Source organism: Myotis daubentonii, chromosome 14, assembly GCF_963259705.1.
Source record: "Myotis daubentonii chromosome 14, mMyoDau2.1, whole genome shotgun sequence".
Taxonomy (NCBI): Eukaryota; Metazoa; Chordata; class Mammalia; order Chiroptera; family Vespertilionidae; genus Myotis; species Myotis daubentonii.
Genome location: NC_081853.1, coordinates 34,698,671 through 34,722,197, shown reverse-complemented (window position 1 = coordinate 34,722,197; position 23,527 = coordinate 34,698,671). Strand labels below are relative to the sequence as shown.

General features: G+C 40.1%; 1 protein-coding gene across 10 annotated transcripts in view; it reads left to right on the top strand.

The window, feature by feature from the left end:
- The window catches only part of ATP2C1 (ATPase secretory pathway Ca2+ transporting 1), a 131,153-nt gene that overhangs the window by 77,019 nt on the left and 30,607 nt on the right, over positions 1-23,527 (top strand). For 9 of the 10 annotated variants that reach the window (XM_059663975.1, XM_059663979.1, XM_059663977.1 and 6 more), the window contains 9 exons: positions 1,123-1,247; positions 3,122-3,219; positions 5,459-5,554; positions 5,911-6,000; positions 8,207-8,311; positions 13,839-13,995; positions 17,325-17,495; positions 18,462-18,559; positions 22,835-22,885. In XM_059663975.1, coding sequence (XP_059519958.1) covers positions 1,123-1,247; positions 3,122-3,219; positions 5,459-5,554; positions 5,911-6,000; positions 8,207-8,311; positions 13,839-13,995; positions 17,325-17,495; positions 18,462-18,559; positions 22,835-22,885 — 991 coding nt within the window. The remainder of the gene's footprint in view (positions 1-1,122; positions 1,248-3,121; positions 3,220-5,458; positions 5,555-5,910; positions 6,001-8,206; positions 8,312-13,838; positions 13,996-17,324; positions 17,496-18,461; positions 18,560-22,834; positions 22,886-23,527) is intronic. The other variant, XM_059663978.1, reaches the window with a different exon arrangement.

The following is a 23,527-nucleotide window of genomic DNA, read 5'->3' as shown; positions in this document are numbered from 1 at the left end:
TTTCTTGACTTCACAGTGTACACTGTTTAGGCAGTGGTATTGCAAGTGTTATTCATTGACTTTCAATTTTATAATCAACCTGTAAATAAAGCATGAAAAGTTAATTATGGTTATAGAACTGATTGCTAATGATATCAAGTTAGATCATATAAAAAAACTAAGTATAGAAATTGGGAAGTAGAAACATAGGAGAGAACAGTGTTAGAATGAGGAATAGAAATGTATATTTCTTTATCTGTAGTGGAGTCAAGAGATAACACTTGAAATGGAGTAAGTAGAGATTATTTTTATATTATAAGGGAAACAATGAAGTGATTAATTTTTTTGTTATGATAAAATACACATACCCTAAATTTACTGCTTAAAATTGTACAATGCAGTTAAGTATATTCATAATGTTGTGCAACCATTACCACTATTGTCAGAACTTTTTTATCACCCCAAAAGAAAACTCTGTTCATTAAACAATCATCCCCATTCTTGTCTCCCTTGCCCTTGGCAACCACTAAACTGCCTTATATGGATTTGCTAATTCTTGATATTTCATATAAATGGAAATGTGTCCTTTTGTGTCTGGCTTCTTTCACTTAACATGATGTTTTCAAGGTTAATCCATGCTGAGCATGTATCAGTAATTCATTCCTTTTTTTTGGATGAATAATACTCCATTGTATGGATATACCACAATTTCTCATTCATCAGTTGATGGACATTTGGGCTGTTTTCACCCTTTGGCTGTTGTGAATAGTGTTGCTGTGAACACTCATGGACAAGTTTTCTCTGAACATCTGTTATTGTTATCTATATTTGTAGATGAGGAAACTAAACTACAGAGCCGGAGAAATAATAGCTCAGGGCCACACAGGTAAAAATTGGTTAAGCTAGGGGTACAGATCTAAGCAATTTGATGTCAGAACTTATATTCTTTAACCACTGCTTAACCTGACAACTAGTAGGTGTCCAGTAAATGTTCACTTTTCCTTTCTTGTGAGGCTATTTTTGGGTATTGACAGTATTAATTTTGCATTTTTTTAGCTACTCTTTTAAGTAACAGACAATTGAAATTATTGTTGTGGTTACTATTTAACTTAAACTTTAATACTATATATACATTGGTTACAGTTTGGCTGTAGCAGCAATTCCTGAAGGTCTTCCCATTGTGGTCACAGTGACTCTAGCCCTTGGTGTTATGAGAATGGTGAAGAAAAGGGCCATTGTGAAAAAACTGCCTATAGTTGAAACTCTGAGTAAGTCTGTGGGAAGAGCTTGCTTATACAATGATGTGTTAGTTTACACTAAGAGTGAATTATCTTTGGGTTTTATAATTTTTGTCTTAGAGGTTTGCATTGTGGTGTTTGCATTGTGGCAATGTGAGTATGGTTTTAGCAACCAAAAAGTAATTAAAAATGCGTATCCTTCAGGACAGGTAATTGTCAGAGAAATTTTTTTGCATCATGGAATGTTCTATTTCTTAAATCATGCTTTTAAAAAATCTATATAACAGATGAAACCTTGGAGTAAAATAGAGTTTTTTGGCAGCTCAAGAAAGATAATTGATAGTTATAGATCCTAAAAGGTCATACTTAAGTAGAATTCATTGATAAGAACAGTAAATATACAAGTTACATTGCTATGATACAACTTTATATGCGATAGAAAACTGTGATAACTTTATATATGCTGTGAAACTTTTTCTTTAAATTTGGGAATCCAAGATTGTTGAATTTAAATTCTAGTTTGCATTTTATTATTGAAAAGGTAAAATATCTTCAAATACTGATTTAAAAAATTATGGGTTTATATTTAGGCACCCTTAAAACTTTCTAGAAAAATCTATAATAATAAAAGTAATATGCTAATTAGACCGACGACCTTCCAGACGAAGCTGGGACTATGAAGGAAGCCTGGTTTCTGGGTGCCTGCTGGAAGCCGGAGGGAAGCCTGGGTCCTGGGTGCCTGCCAGCGGCTGGAGAAAAGCCCGGCTCCTGGGTCCCGGGTGCCAGAGGGAAGCCGTGCTGGCAGCTGGGGGAAGGAAGGCCTACTCTTGCACAAATTTTGTGCATTTGGCCTCTAAGTGTATTATATAAAACTAGAGGCTCGGTGTACAAAATTCGTGCACAGCCCAGCCTGCACCCTCTTATAGTCCAGGACCCCTTGGGGGATGTCTGAGTGCCTTAATCAGCAGTCAGACATCCCCCTGAGGCCGGGCTCACGGCTGGTGAGCACAGAGGCAGTGGCGGGAGCCTCTCCCGCCCTGTGGCAGCACTAAGGAGCAGGGAGCCAAGCAGTAAAGAGCAGCGAGCAGGCGGGCGGTAAGGAGTGAGGGATCCTGGTCTGCTAGAAGGATGTCCTCCTGCCGGCTTATACTCCTTACTGCTTGGCTAGCTGCTGCTTTTTCTTTTTTTTAAATATATTTTATTGATTTTTTTACAGAGAGGAAGGGAGAGGGATAGAAAGTTAGAAACATCGATGAGAGAGAAACATTGATCAGCTGCCTCCTGCACACTCCCCACTGGGGATGTGCCCACAACCAAGGTACATGCCCTTGACCGGAATCGAACCTGGGACCCTTGAGTCCACAGGCCGACACTCTATCCACTGAGCCAAACCGGTTAGTGCTCACTGCTTCTTAGCGCTGCCGCAGAGGCAGGAGAAGCTCCCGCCAGCGCTGCCGCAGAGGCAGGAGAAGCTCCCGCCACTGCTGCTGCTCTCGCCATCTGTGAGCCCAGCTTCTGACTGAGCTGCGCTCCCCCTGTGGGAGTGCACTGACCACCAGGGGGCAGCTCCGGCATTGAGCGACCAACCAGTCATTCTGGTCGTTCTGTTCTGCTTTTATTATGTAGATTATTATATAAAGCTAATATTGAATAGCATTATGAAATTCAACTGTAAGTAAATAAGAAAATTTTCAACATTTATCAGTATCTAATTTTTAATTTTAATTTCAGAAACTACCTTACAGTGAAGCAAACATGATGAGAGTCAACAGTCTAAAATTATCAATGAGCTTGATTTGTACAAAATTCAGAGAAGCAGGGCAGGCTCCCACAATCTTGGATTTGTTGTCAATGTGACCTTGTATTTCTCCTTGACTTTTGGTGACCTGTGTTTTATTCTTTAGGTTGCTGTAATGTCATTTGCTCAGATAAAACTGGAACACTGACGAAGAATGAAATGACTGTTACTCACATATTTACTTCAGATGGTCTGCATGCTGAGGTACTCTTATAGATTCTTTTAACAACAGTATTTCTTTGTTAAGAAACTTGGTATTTAACATTGTTAACTGTTCCAGAGTCTTAACTTCAAGATGGTTGTACTTTAGTCAGCAGCAGAACTTTCTCCTTCCCATGTGATTTTACCAAGTCTTAATCTTACTCCACTTATACAGTCCAAGAACTTTTAATCCTGCTTGACACCTCTCTTTTAATCACCTTTACATCCATTCATCACCAGACTTTTGATGTCCTTGCTCTATGTGCACCTTGAGGGATTTTTAGAACCAAACTTTGAGTATGTCACTCTGTAAATTAAGATGCCTCGGTGGCTTTCCCTTGGGACCAAGATCCTGAAGTGTGGTCTCTCAAGGCCCTTCTTGTTATGACCATTATTTCCGTCTTTAATCTTATATGTACCCCTTTGCTTTCCGTGTATCAAACACACTGTTTTTATGGTTCTTTCAGTGGGACAAAATTACTGTTATATTAGAACCTTTGCTGCTGTTCTCACTGCTTAGGACTGTCTAATACCTCCTCATCTTTTGCACCTTAGTTTCATCCCCACTTCTTCAGAAAAGCTGACCAACCAGAAATAGCCCTATGTTACATGTTTTTTAAAAATAAAACTTCATACCTTCTAACCCTTAGGCCAGGTAATTTTTTTTGTCGCTGTTCTTATTGTACTATAAATTGTAATAGTGTAAGAACTCTGTTGCCCAGCACAGGGCCTGACTCATAGCAGTAAATACTTGTTGAAAGAATAACTGAATAGATGAATTACATTATCTTAGAAATATACTGGCTGTCTTTTAAGTGCACATCAGTGTATGTGCATTGGTTACTTTTGAAGCTGGGTGAGGACAATTTGCAGTCTCACCTATTCTTGGCAGGAACATTTCTGCCTGGAATGTTCATTAACACTACTTATGATGGCTACAGTATTTTAAAATGCATTAACAACCAATTCATCGAGCAAAGTAAGCATTAGACAAATGGACATCACTTGTCCATTTTACATAGGCCTTACAATGAAACTATTGATATTTAGGGTTTTAGATTTTGTTAAGGGTACTCAATGCTATATTATTAAATGTACCTTTTCTAGATGACTCAGAGGGATCATTGGGGTTATATGTGCTTATATGGTTCAGGTATGGAAGGTAGAGGATTTAAGTTTCTCTTTTATTTTAAGCCCATAATTTCATATGTCAAGCATTAACCATGTGTAATTTCTCTCTAAACTGTCTTATTTTTATTGTGAAATTTAACTTTTGTTTGGCTTTGTTTGTTCTAGCCATATCGTGTAAATATATGGCTTGTCTCAATTTCTGATTTTTAAAACTGGTGTGTAATATGCTGTTACAGTAGTTTGGAAGTGCTAAGATAAATCACTTAATATCTCTGAGCCTGCATATTTGCAAAAAGAATTCTGCTTTTGTCTACATTATGTTTGTGATGAATGTTAGATTTGGAAATGGACTTGAATACTTTGTATGTTGTAGTATGTTATTAATATAACTAGAGGCCTGGTGCATGAGATTTGTGTACTTGGGTGGGAGGGGAGTCCCTTAGCCCAGACTGCGCCCTCTCGCAGTCCGGGAGTCCTCGGGGGATGTCCAACTGCTGGCAGTCAGACATCCTTAGTGCTACTGTGGAGGCCAGGGAGGCTCCCGCCACCGTCGCTGTACTCGCCAGCTGTGAACCCGGCTTCTGGCTGAGCAGCGCTCTTCCTCTGAAAGCGCACTGACCACTGGAGGGCAGCTCCTGTGTTGAGCGTCTGCCACCTGGTGGTCATTGCACGTCATAGCGACCAGTCATTCTGCAGTTCAGTCGAGTTGCATATTAGCCTTTTATTATATAGGATGTTTTATAAATTTAAGCTCACTTACATATAGTGATTTTCATGTTTTGTAGTATACTATACATAGAAACAATAAGATTATATTGATTATATTAACGATCATATTGTTTCTTCTTATGATATACTATACATTATTGAAATTAACTATTATACTTAATTATTAGTATTATTAACTAAAGGTTCCTCATTGTGGCAGAAATGGGAATTTATAGTTCATTAACTAAATGCTTTTTAGACTAATTTACATGCTTTTTATGTATACATGCTAAGTGTCATGATGTATAAAATGAAATGAATATAATTCATCATAGATATTGTTTTTCATAGGTATTGTCACTGTCTACTGATTATATTATTGACCCTACTTTATGTTCCCCAGGTTACTGGAGTTGGCTACAATTCATTTGGAGAAGTGATTGTCGATGGTGATGTTGTTCATGGATTCTGTAACCCAGCTGTTAGCAGAATTGTTGAGGTAAACATTTATTCCCTGAGAAGGTGACTTTCTTTTTGTTGTTGTTGTGAATCCTCAGCATAGGATATTTTTTCAGTTAATTTTTAGAGTGAAAAGGGTAGGGGGAAAGAGGGAGAGAAACATTGATGTGAGAGAGACACATAGATTGGTTGCCACCCATATGCACCCCAACCAGGGGCAGGGGATCACATCTGCAACCCAGGTATGTGCCCTTGATCAGGAACCCAACCCATGACCCTCTGGGGGGTGGGCTGACACTCTCCCATTGAGCAACACTGGTCTGGGCAGAAGGTGACTTTCTTTATAATGACTTAGGACACAGTGAGGGGTTCATAGTTTATGTGTATTTCTCTTAGGCGGGCTGTGTGTGCAACGATGCTGTAATTAGAAATGACACTCTAATGGGGAAGCCAACAGAAGGAGCCTTAATTGCTCTTGCAATGAAGGTATGTATCTAATCTCTCTTCTTTGTCATATAAAATACCACCCTTATGAGAGAATGTGAGGCCATCAGTTTCAGTGTTACTGGTTTTAGGTACATTGTTTTTACTACCTTTTGCGAACCAGTTTTAGTCTTCCTGGAAATAAAAAGCATAGAGCTTTTTCAGTATAATTTTATCCCTTAAATGCAAAAAACAGTGATGGATTTCTTCTAATGACATATTTCTGTTGTCTGGTTAGAGTGTTTTTGTGAAAAACTCTGTGTGTGTTACTGCTGATAAATACTGACTTTCAAATGAGTTAAGGCCAACACTCTAGTATTTCCATGTAAAATCACTAAGGATATCATGAGAAATCAGCTTTTTCTAGTTGACCCTTTCCCTTCATTATTTTTTTTAAATATATTTCTATTGATTTTTTTTTTTTAAGAGAGGAAGGACAAAGGATAGAAAGATAGAAAGATCATTGAGAGAGAAACATCATCGATCAGCTGCCTCCTGCACAACCCCTATTGGGGATCAAGCCCACAACCCGGGCATGTGCCCTAACTGGGAATTGAACCAGTGACCTCTTGGTTCCTGGGTTGACAACCACTGAGCCATACAGGCTGGGTCTCTTCATTATTTCTTAAAATGAGTCCAGAATTAGAATTTGTGTTAGGGAGATAAGGTGCTGTTTCAGTGACCCTTTTATCTATTTCAGTTGATCTCTTCTCCTAAGTCCTACATTTGATTAAATGAGAAATCTAAAAGTCTAATCTGTCACTCTCAAATAAAAATAAAATTTCTACTTTTAAGAGAAATTAGAACACTTTGAGATTTTGTGAAATAGAATATGCCTCTAAATGAGGTTACTTGAATCCAATATTGAAATGTTGGCTATTATAACACTTAATTTTAGAAAACAAAATAGATATTTTTAGAATATATGTTTCTTTAACAGACAGTAGCATTTCGTTATCATTTGTTCTCCTTGTAACTAAAATAACATAGTATATAGCTTTATATAATAAAAGCCTAATATGCAAATTGTCTCCTCAACCGGGAATTTGACTGGGAGTTCGACCTGGGGGCAGGGCCAGCAGCGGCAGGCAGCCAGGGGAAGGGAAACACCCCAGCCTGCAGCCAGCAGCCTTTTGGGACCCTACCCGTGGACGAATTTCATGCACTGGGCCTCTAGTAGCTTTATAAAAGACATTCAAAAGTTGAATCTGTTAACAAGATTTACTATGTTATACTTAACTTTATCTCTTTGAGAGTTAAAGAATATGAAACTAGTTCCATATGGGTGGGGGACTCACATTGTAGGTAGGACATTAATACTGATGTGCTCGGAACAAATAAAAGGCAGACCAAGATAGTAGATAGTTAAGTCCTAAACATAAGAACAGCGCCAATTCAGACTAGGGACCTGGGCTTTGAAGGATAGGAAGGGTTTAGATAGTAGGTAAGCTAGAAAAAGCACAAATAAAAGCATAGAGTAATAAGTAAGCATAGAATGGATTTTTGGCTTGTGAATTGGTTAACCTGGATGAAATGGAAGGCGTTTGAGTAACTCAGGGGATTGTTAAATAGACTATGTGGTCAGTTTCTGGAGGACTTTTGAAAGCTAGGAAGTAGTGTCTCAACATGTTTCAGTAGACAACAAAAAGTCAGCAAAAGCAATGAACTAGGTTTTAGAGTAGTTTAAAAAATATTTTTGAATATTTGGAGGAAAATGCAAAGGGTATTGGAGGGAAAACAGCTACATGACATTGGTAGTAGTCAGAATATCAGTGGTAGGGTGAGGGTATAAGGGAGTAGAATGGGAGCAACAGGTAAGATAAGAGTTGAATCCCTAAGGAGTGAAGAATTGAATTTGAAATTTCTATTCAGTATAAAAGTAAATGCTCAGTATTGGTTGAGTACTTTTTGTTGTCTCCTGATTCTATCCAGAATTGAGTCAGTAGAGGTTTTAATATAGTCAGTGTTGAAGACTTAGTCTATGTATAGTCCAGTTATCTAAACACCCAGGCTTTCATGTTGAATATGTTTACTGCTATTCAGAGAAATACGGTATATATAGATGGAATATTGCTGTTCTGTCACCATTATTTGAAAAATAATCCATGTATCTCTAGCTAGCCTAACTGCAAGTTATGACCCTTGTTCATGTTAAAGGAAAAAATAGTCACATGCTGGTGAGAATTAACTTTCTTTTTGTGCTGTACAGATGGGTCTTGATGGAGTTCAACAGGATTATATCAGAAAAACTGAATATCCTTTTAGCTCTGAGCAAAAGTGGATGGCTGTTAAGTGTGTACACAGAACACAGCAGGTATCTTTCCATTTTCCATTTAAAGAATACTTATATCTTGTTTAACATAGATGATTATTTTTTATTTTTTGTCCACCTTTAGATTTAAATAGTTATTGAGCATAACAAAGACCTGTTGTTTTAAAGTGTGTATATTCGTAGTATATAGTATATTCATCCCTTGCTATTTTAGTGTTCTCTTTGACTTTGTGCCTAGATATATCCAATTTTGCTGTGTGAGCAAACAACTTAAATGAATTAGAGCCTGTTGTCAGTTTCCTAGAGTTTGTGACATTAGATTCTTTCAACGTATATTTTGTCCTGATGATAGACTACTATAGATCTGCTGTTCTTTCACTGAAGGGATGTCTTTTCTTCAGAACGAACAAAACCATATTATTTTGTGAATCATATGTGTATAATTCATGATAGTTGATCCAGCTTACAAACTGGCAAAATTACACGCACTGATATTTCAAGCTACTAGCTTATGTCTGGGTGCTTTAGAAACTTTTACATAGTTGGTGTAATAAGAGTTCTACAATGTACAGTTTATCACTCATTATTGGTATATACCAGCTTAATGCTTAAACTTACTTTGCCTATATATATATATATATATATATATATATATATATATATATATATTTGATATTTTTACATTTACTTTATTAGGAATTAATTGGTTATGTGTTTTCACCTGTGAACAAACATTTTGACACCAATTACACCTCTGTAGACAGGAGTGAGTGAGAGCATTTCCTCTCACGCAAAATAAGAGGAAGCATGCTGTTTTTAAAAGAAAGGCCTAGTTGGCGAACCTTGAATTCGTTAAATCTGTCAGGAACTCTGTTCATGAGGGAACAGAAAGATATCTTTCTAATCTTTAAAGGTACTTTTATAAATTCTTGGGAAGCTCATATTTGGAAAGAAAACTATAAAAATAAAATGCCTGATATTTTAAACCTTATAAAGCTTTTAAAAATTGCCTAAGATAGATTTCACCTGATGGTCCTTGACCATCTGGTTATATAGCAAGAATATCCTCTATAATGAAAGGCTAATATGCAAATTGTCCCTTCGACCGGGAGTTTGATCAGGGGGCGAGTCCAGCCAGCCAACTGCCCGCGGCCCCTCCCCCTGGCCAGCCCTGCCTTGCCCCTGATTGATCTCCCCATGCTGATCAGGGGTGGGGGCCGGCCTGCCAACAGCCTGTGGTCCCCGCCCCCTAACCCCCCGGCTGGCTCACCCCAATCAGCCCTGATCAGGCCTGGCTGGCCAGACCCCACCCTTGCTCGAATTTGTGCAGTGGGCCTCTAGTGTGTGTGTGTATTAAAATCTAATAAAAGAGAAACATGCAAATTGACCATACCTTTGCTACACCTCAAGCCACGCCCACCAGCCAATCAGAGCGACTATATGCAAATTAACCTAACCAAGATGGTGGCCAACAGCGATGGAGCTGGAGCAAGCAGGAGGCTTGATTGCCCTGGCGATGGAGGAAGCCAAGCTTCCTGCCTGCCCTGTTGGCTGTGGTCTCCGCTAAAGGCAACAAAGTTTCAATTATAGAAGATAAATAAATCCCAGATACCTGCTTCCAGCCAGCCTCCACTGGGAGCTTGGGTGTATGGGTGCCGTGGCCAGCCTGCAAACAGCCATTAGCCCCTCACCCAGGCTGGCCACACCCTCAAGGGGTGAGGATCCCTGCTGGGGGGTTTGACCAGCCTGCAGACAGCCCTCAGCCCCTCACCCAGGCTAGCCAGGCACCCCAGCAGGGACCCCCACCCTGAAGGGGCTATGGTCAGCCTGAAAATAGCCATCAGCCACTCACCCAGGCTGGCCAGGCACCCCAGCAGGATCCCCCTCCCTGAAGGGGGTGTGGCCAACCTGAAAACAGCCCTCAGCCCCTCACCCAGGCTGGCCAGGCACCCCAGCAGGACCCCCACCCTGATCCGGGACACCCTTCAGGGCAAACCAGCCAGCCCCTTCCATGCACCAGGCATATAATAAAAGGGTAATATGCAAATTGACCCTAACAGCAGAACGACTGGGAATGGCTGGTCACTATGACACACACTGACCACCGGGGGCAGACGCTCAATGCAGGAGCTGCCCCCTGGTGGTCAGTGCGCTCCCACCGGGGGAGCTCTGCTCAGCCACAAGCCAGGCTGACAACTGCCAGCACAGCAGTGATGGTGGGAGCCTCTCCCGCCTCCTCAGCAGCGCTAAGGATGTCCGACTGCAGCTTAGGCCTGGTCCCCACTGGCAAGTGGACATCCTCCGAGGGCTCCTGGGCTGCCAGAGGGATGTCTGACTGCCAGCTTAGGCCCAATCCCCTGGGGAGCAGGCCTAAGCCAGCAGGTGGACAACCCCCAAGGGGTCTCAGACTGCGGGAGGGCACAGGCCAGGCTGAGGGACCACCCCCCCCCCCCCGAGTGCACAAATTTTTGTGCACCGGACCTCTAGTGTGTGTGTGTGTGTATGTGTGTGTGTGTGTATATATATATATATGAGTTTATTTGGAAGGTCTCCTTTTTTTTACATTTTGTATACTGTCACACAGTACTTCAAGATAATGTGGCTCATATAAAGTTTAATGATTTGACTTAAGAGGTATTACATCCAAATTATACATTGAAAGTTGTAATAACAACTTGTACTTAAAAATGTGGGACGGTCAAGAATTGCTAGATATTTGGGAAAAATCGTCAGTAGGAAAGACAGACCAAACCAGCAGAGAAAGAGATCTCAGAGAAGCAAAGATAATTCCGGATGCTGAAGTAAATTTCCAAAGAACGTTTTTACAATTTTGTTATAAAAAACTGACAACAAAATGCTTTAAATAGAAAGTTTTTCAATGAAGTAAAGAATCTATCAGAAAGTAGAACAAAACATTAAAGAGGTGGACCATATAAAAGATAAGGTATAAAAATCAGAAAATAAATATAGGAGATCCAACATCCACCTGATAGTGGTAACAGGAAGAAAGAACAGAAAATGGGAAGATTTTATCAAATTTTCCAGAGGAAGGACTTCAGCTTTTAAAATAAAATTGCCCATCCGTTGGGGAAGAGATTGTATATCCAGATCCAGGAAAAAGTCCTGATACTGAAAATCTTCCTTCGTAGGTGGAGGGCTGGGAAAGATCTAAGAAATAGGCTGGCCATTGCAGTCTGATGATTAATGGAGTTTTTTCAAGGGCAACTTACATAGGAGGTGGGTTTTGGGCAGCTAGAAGACAATATGTTTGGCAGGTGCCAAAGAATTTTCTAGGGTAAAGGAGGGATACCCATGGGTACTAGTATATGAATACTACCAGGTACGGGAAATTACTTTGCATGCTTGACAAGGCCAGGTCAACTGCCTGTTACAGGAATCAGCACATAGTAGGAGGCAGGGGAGGATTACTGATTTATGTCAGAATGAACATCAATATGATCAGCCAGTCTCTAAGTGGGGTTTGCCGGAAGCAGTCTCTCCCAGGTCCAGCTCTTGAGTCAGGCGGCAGTCACATCTTGGAACAGTCTCTCCTCAGGAGTAAACACAAGGCCCATAATCAAGAAACTCGAGGGAGAATTTTAAAAGCTTCAGGCGGTTTTGGGGTGGGAGGCCAGGGTAGGGGAGATCGTATATAAAGGTTTAGGAATTAAAATAGCTTCTTTGGACTTCAAATCCAACACTGGATAGCAGAAGCTGGAAGATAAAGGAAAGCCTTCAAATTGAGAGGAAATTTATTCCAAGATGAACTTAAAAATGTGGGGTTGGAGTAAAAATGTTTTCAGACATTCCAAATCTCAAAATGGATATCCCACACATCTTAGAAAGATACTGGTGGATATGTTATTCCGAGATAAGACGATAAACTAAAGAAAAGAAAGATATAGCACACAATGAGTTCTAACCAGGATGGAGGTAAAGGGAAGTTTCTGGATGCATCCAGTCATACAGTAGGCCTAGAAATCAGCCAACTCACATTAGAAAGGGAAAGGAGAACAAGAATCAAGGAGGAAGGTCTTTCTTCAATAATAATATGGGAGTAATAATTTACCTGCTCATTTGATCATGTGAAAAATATCATTTAGCAGGGCTTTATATTACATGGAAGAGTTCCTGAATAATTATTAGTAGGTGTAAAGACAACTAAGAAAATAAAAAAAGAGGCAGTTATTAACTTTCTAAAAGATAAAACTTAAACAGGAAAATAAATGTTTTATTTATATAGGCCAGGAAACAGCATCGTGCCTTCCTGCTGCCCCCCTACACTCTAATATCTGTTTACTACTTAGTAGCTTTGTCTCAATGTGAGCACACACTGTAATAATGTGCAGAGAAAGAGCATCTTATGCTCTGGTTTCTAAATTTCCATTTGGAAGTGACACAAGTACTGCTCATATTTATTGGTCAAAGCACGTCATACCTAACTTCAAAGTGGGAGAGAGGGTCAGGGGAATACATTTCTACCAAGTGCCTGCACAGAAAGCTGGATGTGTATGAAGTGTTGTAGTGACTACCACTTCGTTCAACAGTGGGGAGTCATAAAATATTTAGAATACTAACAAATTTTGCTTTAATTATATTATAACTAGAGGCCCGGTGCACAAAATTTGTGCAGGGGGTGGGATCCCTCAGCCCGGCCTGCACCCTTTCCAATCCAGGACCCCTCGGGGGGATGTCCAACTGCCGGTTTAGGATTGGACATCCCTCTTGAAATCTGGGACTGCTGGCTCCTAACCGCTCCCCTGCTGGCCTGATTGCCCCTAACTGCCTCTGCCTCCGCCCCCGCCACCATTTCTTTGTCAGGAAGGAGGACCGGATGACCGGAAGATGTCTGGTCGACCCGGTCTAATTAGCATATTATCCTTTTATTAGTATAGATGATATGGAAAGGAGGAATAGGTAGTGGGGGTGGCCAAACTACCACCTATCCCAATAGACAATTATAAAATCGATAAGCAAAATATACAAACATATTTAAAAACTTGGAGATAAATACCAAGGAAAACATCTATAGAGTTAAAATTGGCTTGCCTTTTAGGGAAGGACTAGAGGTAAGAAGGTTTAGGCAGGGAACTGCAGTTTTTCATTGTAAGCTTTTGTATATTACTTTACTATGAAGAAAAATAGAAGAAAAAATCTGCTAATACCCATAATTATAAGCTGGTTGTGAGAATTAAATGGGATCACATGTCTACATATAATAACAGCCAAGAGAAGAAGGCCTGAGTCATTGCTTGGGCAGATGTTTGCTCTCTTTCCTATTCCTGTTGTGAGCCTCTCCTCAGATCTCAGAGTGCCTACTCTGGGGCTTAGTATAGCACTGCTTTCAGTGTGTAAGGGTGAAGGTAGGGAGTAGATGCTGTTTGTAGGGTGCAGTAAACCCCCATATATGAACTTATAATTTTCAGAGTTCAGGTGCCACTCAAAGCCTTGGGCTTGAGTAGCTACCCTGGGGATTATGAGAAATGAATACCACTTGCTTTTGGATTCCAATGGCAGATATGTACAAGTTGAAGTTAATTTGAATTTATTTGCTCTCTTCTTTTCCTAGGATGGACCAGAGATTTGTTTTATGAAGGGTGCTTATGAACAGGTGATTAAGTATTGTACTACATACCTTAGCAAAGGACAGACTTTAACACTCACCCAGCAGCAGAGAGATCGGTCCCAACAAGAGAAGGCACGAATGGGCTCAGCAGGGCTCAGAGGTAAGGTTGCTTCAGCATCGTCCCCATGGGTGGAAAGGTAATGCTTTCTGTTCAATGCAGATAAATTCATGCTTCACACCTGAGCTGTATAGCTCTAGTCCAGGCTTCGTAGAACCCTGCCATTTCTGAAATTTTATGTTTTACTTGTCTAATTGACCCCCCAAAAATGGAAAAATGGGAATATAGCAAAATATGAAATTTTACAGACCTGCAGTGATGTATGAATAGGTGATAAAAATTTTATTTTTATAATAGTTTATTGATTGAGAGACAGGGGAAGAGAGAGGGAGAGAGAGAAAAACATCCAATAAGAGAAGAAATCATCTGTTGGCTGTCTCCTGCACACCCCCTACAGGGGACTGAGCCCACAACCCGGATATGTATCCTTGTCCGAGAATTGAACTGTTAATCTCCCAGTGCATAGGACGATGCCCAGCCAACCGAGCCATACGGGCCAGGGCAGAAATTTTATTGTAAACAAGTTTATCTTGTGAGGAAGGAGATGGATGGAGGTAAAGTGATGTTACTCCATCTTTATTTCATTAATTTGACAGTCTTATTTGTTAATAGATCTAAAATACTTTCCTAAATATTGAAGTCTTAAGCCTCTAATTTGCTCTTTAAGCTGAGGCGATTGCTTACTTGTTCCTCATCTGCTTTATTCCTTTGGCATTTACCAGTGAAGTATAGAAGTGCCCAGATTCTGCTTATGTTTATGTTGCTGACTAAACATGATGGGGTGAGAGGATCTGCTGTGCACACACACCTCAGGCCACTTCTCTTAGGGACATCGTGTATGATTCAAGAGGCAGGGGTTGGGGCCATACCTGTTTTTTACCTTCTGAGTAGTCGTCTGGCTTGTGGCTAATTAGATATGTATATTTATGTAGTGTCAAGGAAATTGGAAGAGTTGGCTTCTTTAATGTTATTATTTTTACAAAACGAAGAAACACTACAAATTTCTGGGTGAAAGAAACAAGTTATGTAAAAAATCTTCATACTCACGGTTCACTTAAGCAAGGGCTTTTTGTGGCTATACAACATTTACATAGGTTTATAGGGCTTTCTGATTTACATGTTTAGAAAGGTATTCTTGTGGTTTTATTTGAGGGCACAGTTTTGTTATCTTAGCAGCTTACAACAGAGGGTTTCAAAATTGGCTGGGATTTAGAGACACAGAGGAAGTCTTAAAGGTTTGGTATGTGCTTCCTGTTTTCCTTAATTTTTGGAACAGGGGCTACACATTTTTTAAATTCTGACTCTTCTCATCTGGAGGAATGTGGAGGTTTTGTTGTGTGTTTGCTGTTGTAATATTGTGAAATAGATCAGAGTTGGTAGAAGACAGAAATCTTTGTTTCACAGGGCTTTAGAAAACACTCTGGTCCTTTTTCTCTTGCATCTTGTCTTCTCCACTGCTGCTTGTGCTCCATCTTCCTCTTCCCCCTGAAATTACCATAATGAATAATAGAAAGATTTTAAATTTAACTTTATATATACTTATGTTGCATCTTATAAAACTTAAGTTTTTTAAAGTAATATTCATAATTTTGAAATTAGAGTATGTTTGTTTTTATATTTTATTTGGGGACCTTCTACATGAAAAAGGTCTACCTACCCTGTCCCAAACAGTAACAGTAGATCTTCATTTGCTCTAAAGAAGCAAACAGATAAATATAGGATACTAAGCTCTAGGCTAATATCACCCCTCCATTGAGAGTGCCAAGAGCTGATCTCCCTTTTTGACGCCAACTGATGCTGTCCCCTTCTGTTACTCTCTGCCTCTATTCCAACACTAGGGACTGTCAAGGTGAATTCATATGCCGAACTGTTTATGTAGCTGTGGGGCCCACATCTTACACTGGAAAAATAGAAGTTATTTGCCTTTACAGTTGGTTTTCTTAATATATCTAATCCTCCATGCTTCTGTTTGAATAAGAATGGATACATCCTGTGATCTTGCTTGGACTTTCAGATTCCCCATGAGATACATATGTTTAGTTTGTGTGCTTTTATTGTGTTTTCTGTGGTAAATTCTTTAGTCTAATAATATCCCAGGTTGAGACACATCCATTGGTTCATAGATAGTAAAGTGAGGTTCCAGAATTCTGAGAATAAGCTAAATGATATTTGGAAATGAATAGTTCTTTTTTTTTTTTAATATATTTTATTGATTTTTCACAGTGAGGAAGGGAGAGAGACAGAGAGTCAGAAACATCGATGAGAGAGAAACATCGATCAGCCGCCTCCCGCACATCTCCCACTGGGGATGTGCCCATAACCAAGGTACATGCCCTTGACCGGAATCGAACCCAGGACCTTTCAGTCCGCAGGCCGACGCTCCATCCACTGAGCCAAACCGGTTTCGGCAACAGTTCTTTATACTACATCTTAAGTGCCCAAGGATGACAGAAAGCTAGCTATAAATAATTTTAGGGTGGTGTTATTTATATACTCTTAAATTACCAGAGTTGCAAATACGAAATACCTGTTAATGTTATAGAATGAAAGAATCTAAACTGTTGTTGATGATAGTGGTTTTATAATCACTTTATAGTTAACTTTACCTCCCAGGGTTTATCATGTATGAAATTGTTACATATTGTGTATAATTAACTAATATAGTGACCTCTTCAAGCTATTGAATTGTTACACAGACCTATAAATTGGAAAGCTGAAGATAACGTTAGTAGAAGCCACCTTCAAAGGTGTCTGTTTAAAATTGACTTTAAAGCCCAACAAACCTATAGTTTCTCCAAATAATTAATTGAAGTTGCCAAAGAGCCAATAGTGTATGTTGAAAGGAGCTGAATATGGTTACTATGTAAAAATATTTTTTATTTGCTCCTCATTTGCCTTCCCTTCTTATTCCTTTTAATTTTTAGTAACTTAAAGCAACTTTATGTCTAGAACCATTAAACTATATTGTCTTACCACATGATAATTTTGGTTCTTAAAGATTATATAGCCCTATCCGGTTTGGCTCAGTGGATAGAGTGTTGGCCTGCGAACTGAAGGGTCCTGAGTTCAATTCCAGTCAAAGGCACATGCTTGGGTTGCAGGTTCAATCCCCAGTGGGAGGTGTGCAGGAGGCAACCAATCAATGGTTCTCTCTCATCATTGATGTTTCTATCTCTCTCTCTCCCTCTCCTTTCCTCTCTGAAATCAATAAAAATATTTTTTTTAACAAAAGATTATATAATAACTACACTGACATTATAGTCTTAAGTGATTTATTTGAGAAGTGTTACTGCCTCCAGCTTTTGTCAAGTAAATTCTTTTGTTTTTGTGACTCACATTTTCTTGTTTGGATTTTATTATTATTTCTTAAGTTCTTGCTTTAGCTTCTGGTCCTGAACTGGGACAGCTGACATTTCTTGGCCTGGTGGGAATCATTGATCCTCCTAGAACTGGTGTGAAAGAAGCTGTTACAACACTCATCGCCTCAGGAGTATCGATAAAAATGATTACTGGAGACTCACAGGAGACTGCAGTTGCAATTGGTATAACTAGGCTGCTTCCTTTTGTTTTTGATAGGTTTTTTTTTTTAATTATTACAGTACATAGTTTGTGAACCATTAGACATGAAATGTGTTTACATAATAAAATTGACTCTTTTTTGCTCATACTCTATATAAAATTGTGGCCAAACTTATTTTAGTTTAAAAAATAATACCTATCCACTATGCTGATGGATAAAAGCATAAATGTGAAAGGAAACATGAAATTTAGGTTTTCCTTTTGACTGAGTATTTTCAAAGCAGACCTGTACCTACTTTGAAAGAAAATAGCTATATTTATGATTCTGTTGTTTCATCATATATATGACTGTTTTCTTTGAATGCCTTTTATGATTACTTTAAGAAGTAAAAGGGGGGAAAATGGACATGGAAGTTAATCTCCCAGAACCAGTAAACTATAGTTCTTACTGATAAATTTAAGCAGTTTGTAAAAGTCCATTAATTCTGATTTTATTAAAATGGAGAGAGATTGAGACAGAAGTTTCACACTTTATGTTATCTAAGAAGGATGTCATCAGAAATGTAACATCGTTGGGAAAATTAGAGAAATTTGCAATTTTTATTTTCATTTACATGCAACTACATGATTACCACAGATTCACCACCATTTTGTTTGATTTTGTTAAAATGCACTCTGATCTTCATTAAAATGGAGATGCTGAGCAAAACTTCATTGGCCGTGTTTCACTTCTTAGGTTCGATAGATTAAATTGTGAAAACTATTTACTCTCAAATTTAAACAAAAATAAGAGTCAAACAGAAAACCTCAGACTTTTAAAATTCAGATAGGTTTGTCTTACCAGTAGTTGTCTTACAATCTCTTTGTATAGAGGCATTTTATACTTAAAAGTAAACGGATAACAATTATTATTATTAACTGAGCATTATGTTTACCCTGTCAAACAAAACCAATTTGGTTAATTATGTTTTCTCTCTATTTTACTTTAGCTAGTCGTTTGGGATTGTGTTCTAAAACTTCCCAGTCAGTCTCAGGAGAAGAAATAGATGCAATGGATGTCCAGCAGCTTTCACAAGTACTACCGAAGGTATGTCTAAACTAAAGCCTTTTTAGACAAAAGGCCTTATTTTAAGTGTTACCATTTCTACTACTATGAAAACCACACTGTTTATTTCAGAACAGTTGGGATATGACTACCAAATTTGTTGTTCTAAATCATGAAATGAAATCTTATCATTGAAATCAGTTCTATCATTGAGAGTTTTTGTGATGTGATCATTATAACTATTATTACTAGTGGCCCAGTGCACGGATTCATGCACATTGAAAGGAAATTAATTAGAAGAAAGGTTCTTGCGGTAATTACGTTACTGCAAAAAATTACATGTCAAAATCCTATCTAGTAAAAGAGAAAAATGGTAATTGGCGTACGACGATACCCTTTTCATTGGCTAATCAGGGCTATATGCAAATTAACTGCCAACTAAGATTGACAGTTAACTGCCAACAAGATGGTGGTTAATTTGCATATGTAGGCACAATGCAGGGAGGCGAAAGGGAAAGCAGGAAGAAGCCCCCTGCCACTGACAGTGATCGGAAACCCAGCGGGGAGCTAAGAGCTGGGGGGCAGGGCAAAGGCGGTCCTGGGGCCGCCTTTGCCCTGCCCCCCAGCCATGATCAGAGAATCAGGCGCCTTTGCCACCCTGGCCAGTGATAGCAGGAAGTAGGGGTGGAGCCAGCGATGGGAGCTGGGCAAGGTCGAAGCTAGGGGTCCCTTGCCTGGGCCTAAAGCGAAGCCCACGATCGCGGGGCCGCTGCAGCTGCGGGTCCCTGCTGCCCGAGCCGGACGCCTCAGCCAGAGGCGTTAGGCCTGGCAGGGGCGGAGCCTGCAACCACGGGGAGCTGGGGGTCCCCTGCCCAGGCCTGACACCTCTGCCGGAGGCCTCAGGCCTGGTCAAGGGGCCGATCCGGTGATTGGTGATCGGAGGGTGATGAGGGTCAACTCCTCTGGCCGAGGCATCAGGCCTGGGTGGGGGGCTGAGCCGGGGATTGGGGGGATATGATGGTCCCCTTGCCCAGGCCTGAAGCCTGGGTCAGAGGCATCAGGCTTGGGCGGGGGGTGGAGCAAGCGATCAGAGGGAGATGGGGGTCCCCTGCCCAGGCATGATTCCTGGGCCAGAGGCCTCAGGCCTGAGCAGGGGCCAGAGCCAGTGATCAGGGGGAGATGGGGGTCCCCTGTCCAAGCCTGACACCTCTGGCGGAGGCGTCAGGCCTGGGCAAGGGGCCGATCAGGCGATCGGAGGGTGATGGGGGTCTACACCTCTGGCCGAGGCATCAGGCCTGGGCAAGGGGCCAATCCGCGATTGGAGGGTGATGGGGGTCAACACCTGAGGGCTCCCAGTATGTGAGAGGGGGCAGGCTGGGCTGAGGGACACTCCCCTCCCCACACATACCCAGTGCACGAATTTCGTGCACCGGGCCCCTAGTAGTATATATAATATAGTATTATAAAATTGAAACACGCGTGCCATTGGCACCAGCAAGAGCTTTATGTGTATCATGCATGCGCGAGTCAATATTTATTTTTAAATTGCCATTGCGCGTCATATGTACTGGCAGGTTGGTCGGAAGGATTTATGGTTACTCACTTAGCCATATATATATATATATATATATATATATATATATATATATATATATATATATATATATATATATATATATATATATATATATACTTGAGGCCCAGTGCATGAAATTTGTGCACTTGGGGGGATCCCTCAGCCCGACCTGCACTCTCTCACAGTCCAGGAGCCTTCGAGAGATGTCCAACTGATGGCTTAGGCCCGCTCCCCAGTGGGAGCCGGCCTAAGCCATCAGTTGGATATCCTTAGCACTGCCGGGGAGGCAGGAGAGGCTGCTGTGCTCGCCAACCCTTAGCCCAGCTCAGAGCTTCTGGCTGAGCAGCGCACCCCCTGTGGGAGCGCACTGATCACCAGGGGGCAGCTCCTGCGTTGAGCATCTGCCCCCTGGTGGTCAGTGCGTGTCATAGAGACCGGTCTTTCCATCGTTCGGTCGATTTACATATTAGCCTTTTATAATATAGGATATTGCAAATTTATTAACTTTTGCAAGAACCAAGTTTCGCCTGAGGAAAATACTGTAAAAATTAGCAATGGTTGTATAAAATACAAAGTGGAAAGAGAGACCATTACTTGATGTTTTTTATCCTTTTCTATTTTAATTATAGCATGATATGTGATGTTTTTAAAGCATTGAAATATCATCTACATAGAGTGAAATTCACCCATTTTAAAGCAGTCTTCTAAGTTTTGACATTTGGTTTCGTTACTACCATCACAATCAAGATCTAGAGCAGTTCCATCATACCCCCAAATTGTGCCTTTTTAAAATCAGCTCCTCCCTCTACTTCCAGAATGTGGCAACCACTGGTTTGTTTTCTCTCCCTATAGTTTTGCTTTTTTCAGAATGTTCTAAAAATGGAATCATGTATCTGTTTCTTTCATTTAGCACATGCATTTGAGATTTATCTATGTTGGTTGTGTGGATGTGTGTGGTAGTAGTTTTTTTTTGTTTGCTGACTAGTATTCCACGGTATGGGTATATGTTACCTATTCACTAGTTTAAAGACATTTGAATTTCCAGTTGTCAATTATGAATAAACTACTATAAATATTTATGTATAAGTTCTTGCATGAAAATAAGACACTAAAAATAAGGACCCATGAAAAGAGAAAAATCCTCTTGCAAGTTGCTTCTGAAAATGCATAGCCTTTTCCCCTTCCCTTTAATGATTTTTATCTTTTCCTACCATATTATTCCCTGAACGTTCTCCTTTTCTGACAAAGTTCTACTTCTTTCCCATTGTCCTTTTACCATATACTGTTGTCCTCATCCTATCATCTCCCCTCCTGCTCCCAAACCACAGTGATTTATTGGGTGCTTGCCTTTAATCAGTATATTCCCTTTTTAGAGGTAGAGAAACAGACATAAATGTGAAAACATTGTTAATAGATGAAACTCACTTACCCTCAAGTCTAATCTTATTTCTTTGATATTGTGATATAGTTTAATTTTTACTCATTTCTATGTTTTTTTAATATCTAATTTCTTTAGGCCATAATTTTATGTTCGTTAAATTTCAATATTTTTACTTAGCTAAAAAGATTAACCTGCTCATCCTAGTGCTTTAAGAACAAATTTTACTCTGTGTTATGTACCACTTGAAAACCACCAAGGGAGTCTTCAGCTTTGCATTAGTAAAAGCAGTGAAAGAAAGGGTGTTGCCTGGAGACAGATACTGGATGGTGGGAATTTGGGAAATGCTCATCTGATTTTTTCTTTGAAGTAGGGAACAAGGTTATCAGCTGAAAGTGAGGTTGGAGAAAAGGATCAGGAGTATGAGGAGAGGAAACTAGTATGAATGAATTTTCTAGGAGAGTGGGAAAGAGAATGGTGTGGTATGTGGATATTAAAATCACCAGGATTGGGAAGTTTTGTTGGAGAGAGTGACAGTAAGGCAGAAGTTAAAATCTTTGTGAAACGGGGAGTGACCTCTCTGGAGCAGTGAATGCTTGCAATTAGAGGGAAGTATAGTCTCATGTAACCTTCAAAACAGGCTTTATGAATAAAGAAGGGAGAATGGAGGACACCTACCCCTCTCCAGGATCTCCTGGTTGTACTATTTGAGAGGACTATAGAGATGGCCCATATTTTAGGGAAAAATTAGAGCAATGTGGAAAAGAAAAGTATTTAGGGGATTTTGTCAATGACTGATGACTGACTTTGGGGCACAGTGAAAGGGTTTTAGAAGACAGGAGATGGGGTCAGAAAAAGGGATTAAATATATGGTTTGGAGAGATAAGATCATGTAAGTAGAAATATAGTGGAAGAGATCCTCATGAATTAGCCAAAATAAAAGAGAATGAGTAGACACTGGACTCTTAAAAAAAGGGGATGGGGGGCTTTATAGACATGAAGAAATAGCTGTTTTTTATCTGTCCTGAAGACAGAACAAGGGAAGAGGCCATTCTAGTTGTATGCTGGTGTTAGAAGAAAGGTAGAAGAGAGTTTTCCCTTTCTTTATCTCTGAGACATTTCAAGAGTAAGGCTGTTCTCTCTCCAGAGATTGTGTATTTCCTGTGGTACCTTTGGTAAATTTTGAAATGAGCATGTCAAATGAGTGTCATAACAAACATGTCATATTACTTATGTTTGATCTCTGTAGCAAATTAAATATAGTTTACATTGATTTTTAAAAATCATTGTTAATTAGAAGCATATGAGTTATTCTGGTGTTTCTTAACATTGAAGATTTTTAATGTTTTTTGTAATTTAACAGGTTGCAGTATTTTACAGAGCGAGTCCAAGGCACAAGATGAAAATTATTAAGGTGGGTCTCTAAGAATCCAGTTGTTTAAGTTTTATATCCAAAATGCTACTTCTTGTCTTAAATTATTTTGGCCTTACTAGGAGTATTTGAAAGAACATTAAAGTCAGAAGTATTATAAAACAAAACAGGTGTTTTTTTTTTTGTTTTTTTTTTTAGAACCTGAAATGGAATTTAGTTAGCAAAGGAAGATGTAGAAGAAAACTTGAATGAGATGTCTGCAAACTAACTTTAAACAATTGAACAATGTAAAAGTCTGTTCTGGTAGTCAGTGCACATCATAGCAACCACTTGTTCGCTATTCTGTCGATTTACATGTTAGCCTTTTATTATATAGAATTTACTAGAGGCCCGGTGCATGAAATTCCTGCATGGGTGTGGTCCCTAGGCCTGGCCAGTGATTGGGGCCAGTCAAGTTCCCTACCTCTCCACCTCCTCCTTTTCTTGCCACCCACATGCTGCCACCGTGCAGTCCCCACCTCCCCCTGTGCTCCTCTCACCACCTGCGTCCACCACCACCTACCCCTGGTCCCGATCGGGGCCTGCTAACTAGGGTGAGAGACTGGGAGGTTGGCCGGCAGGCCCTGATCAGGCAATGGGGGCCGGCTGGCTGGTGGGAGGGGGCGGGGAAGGTTGGTTGGCTGG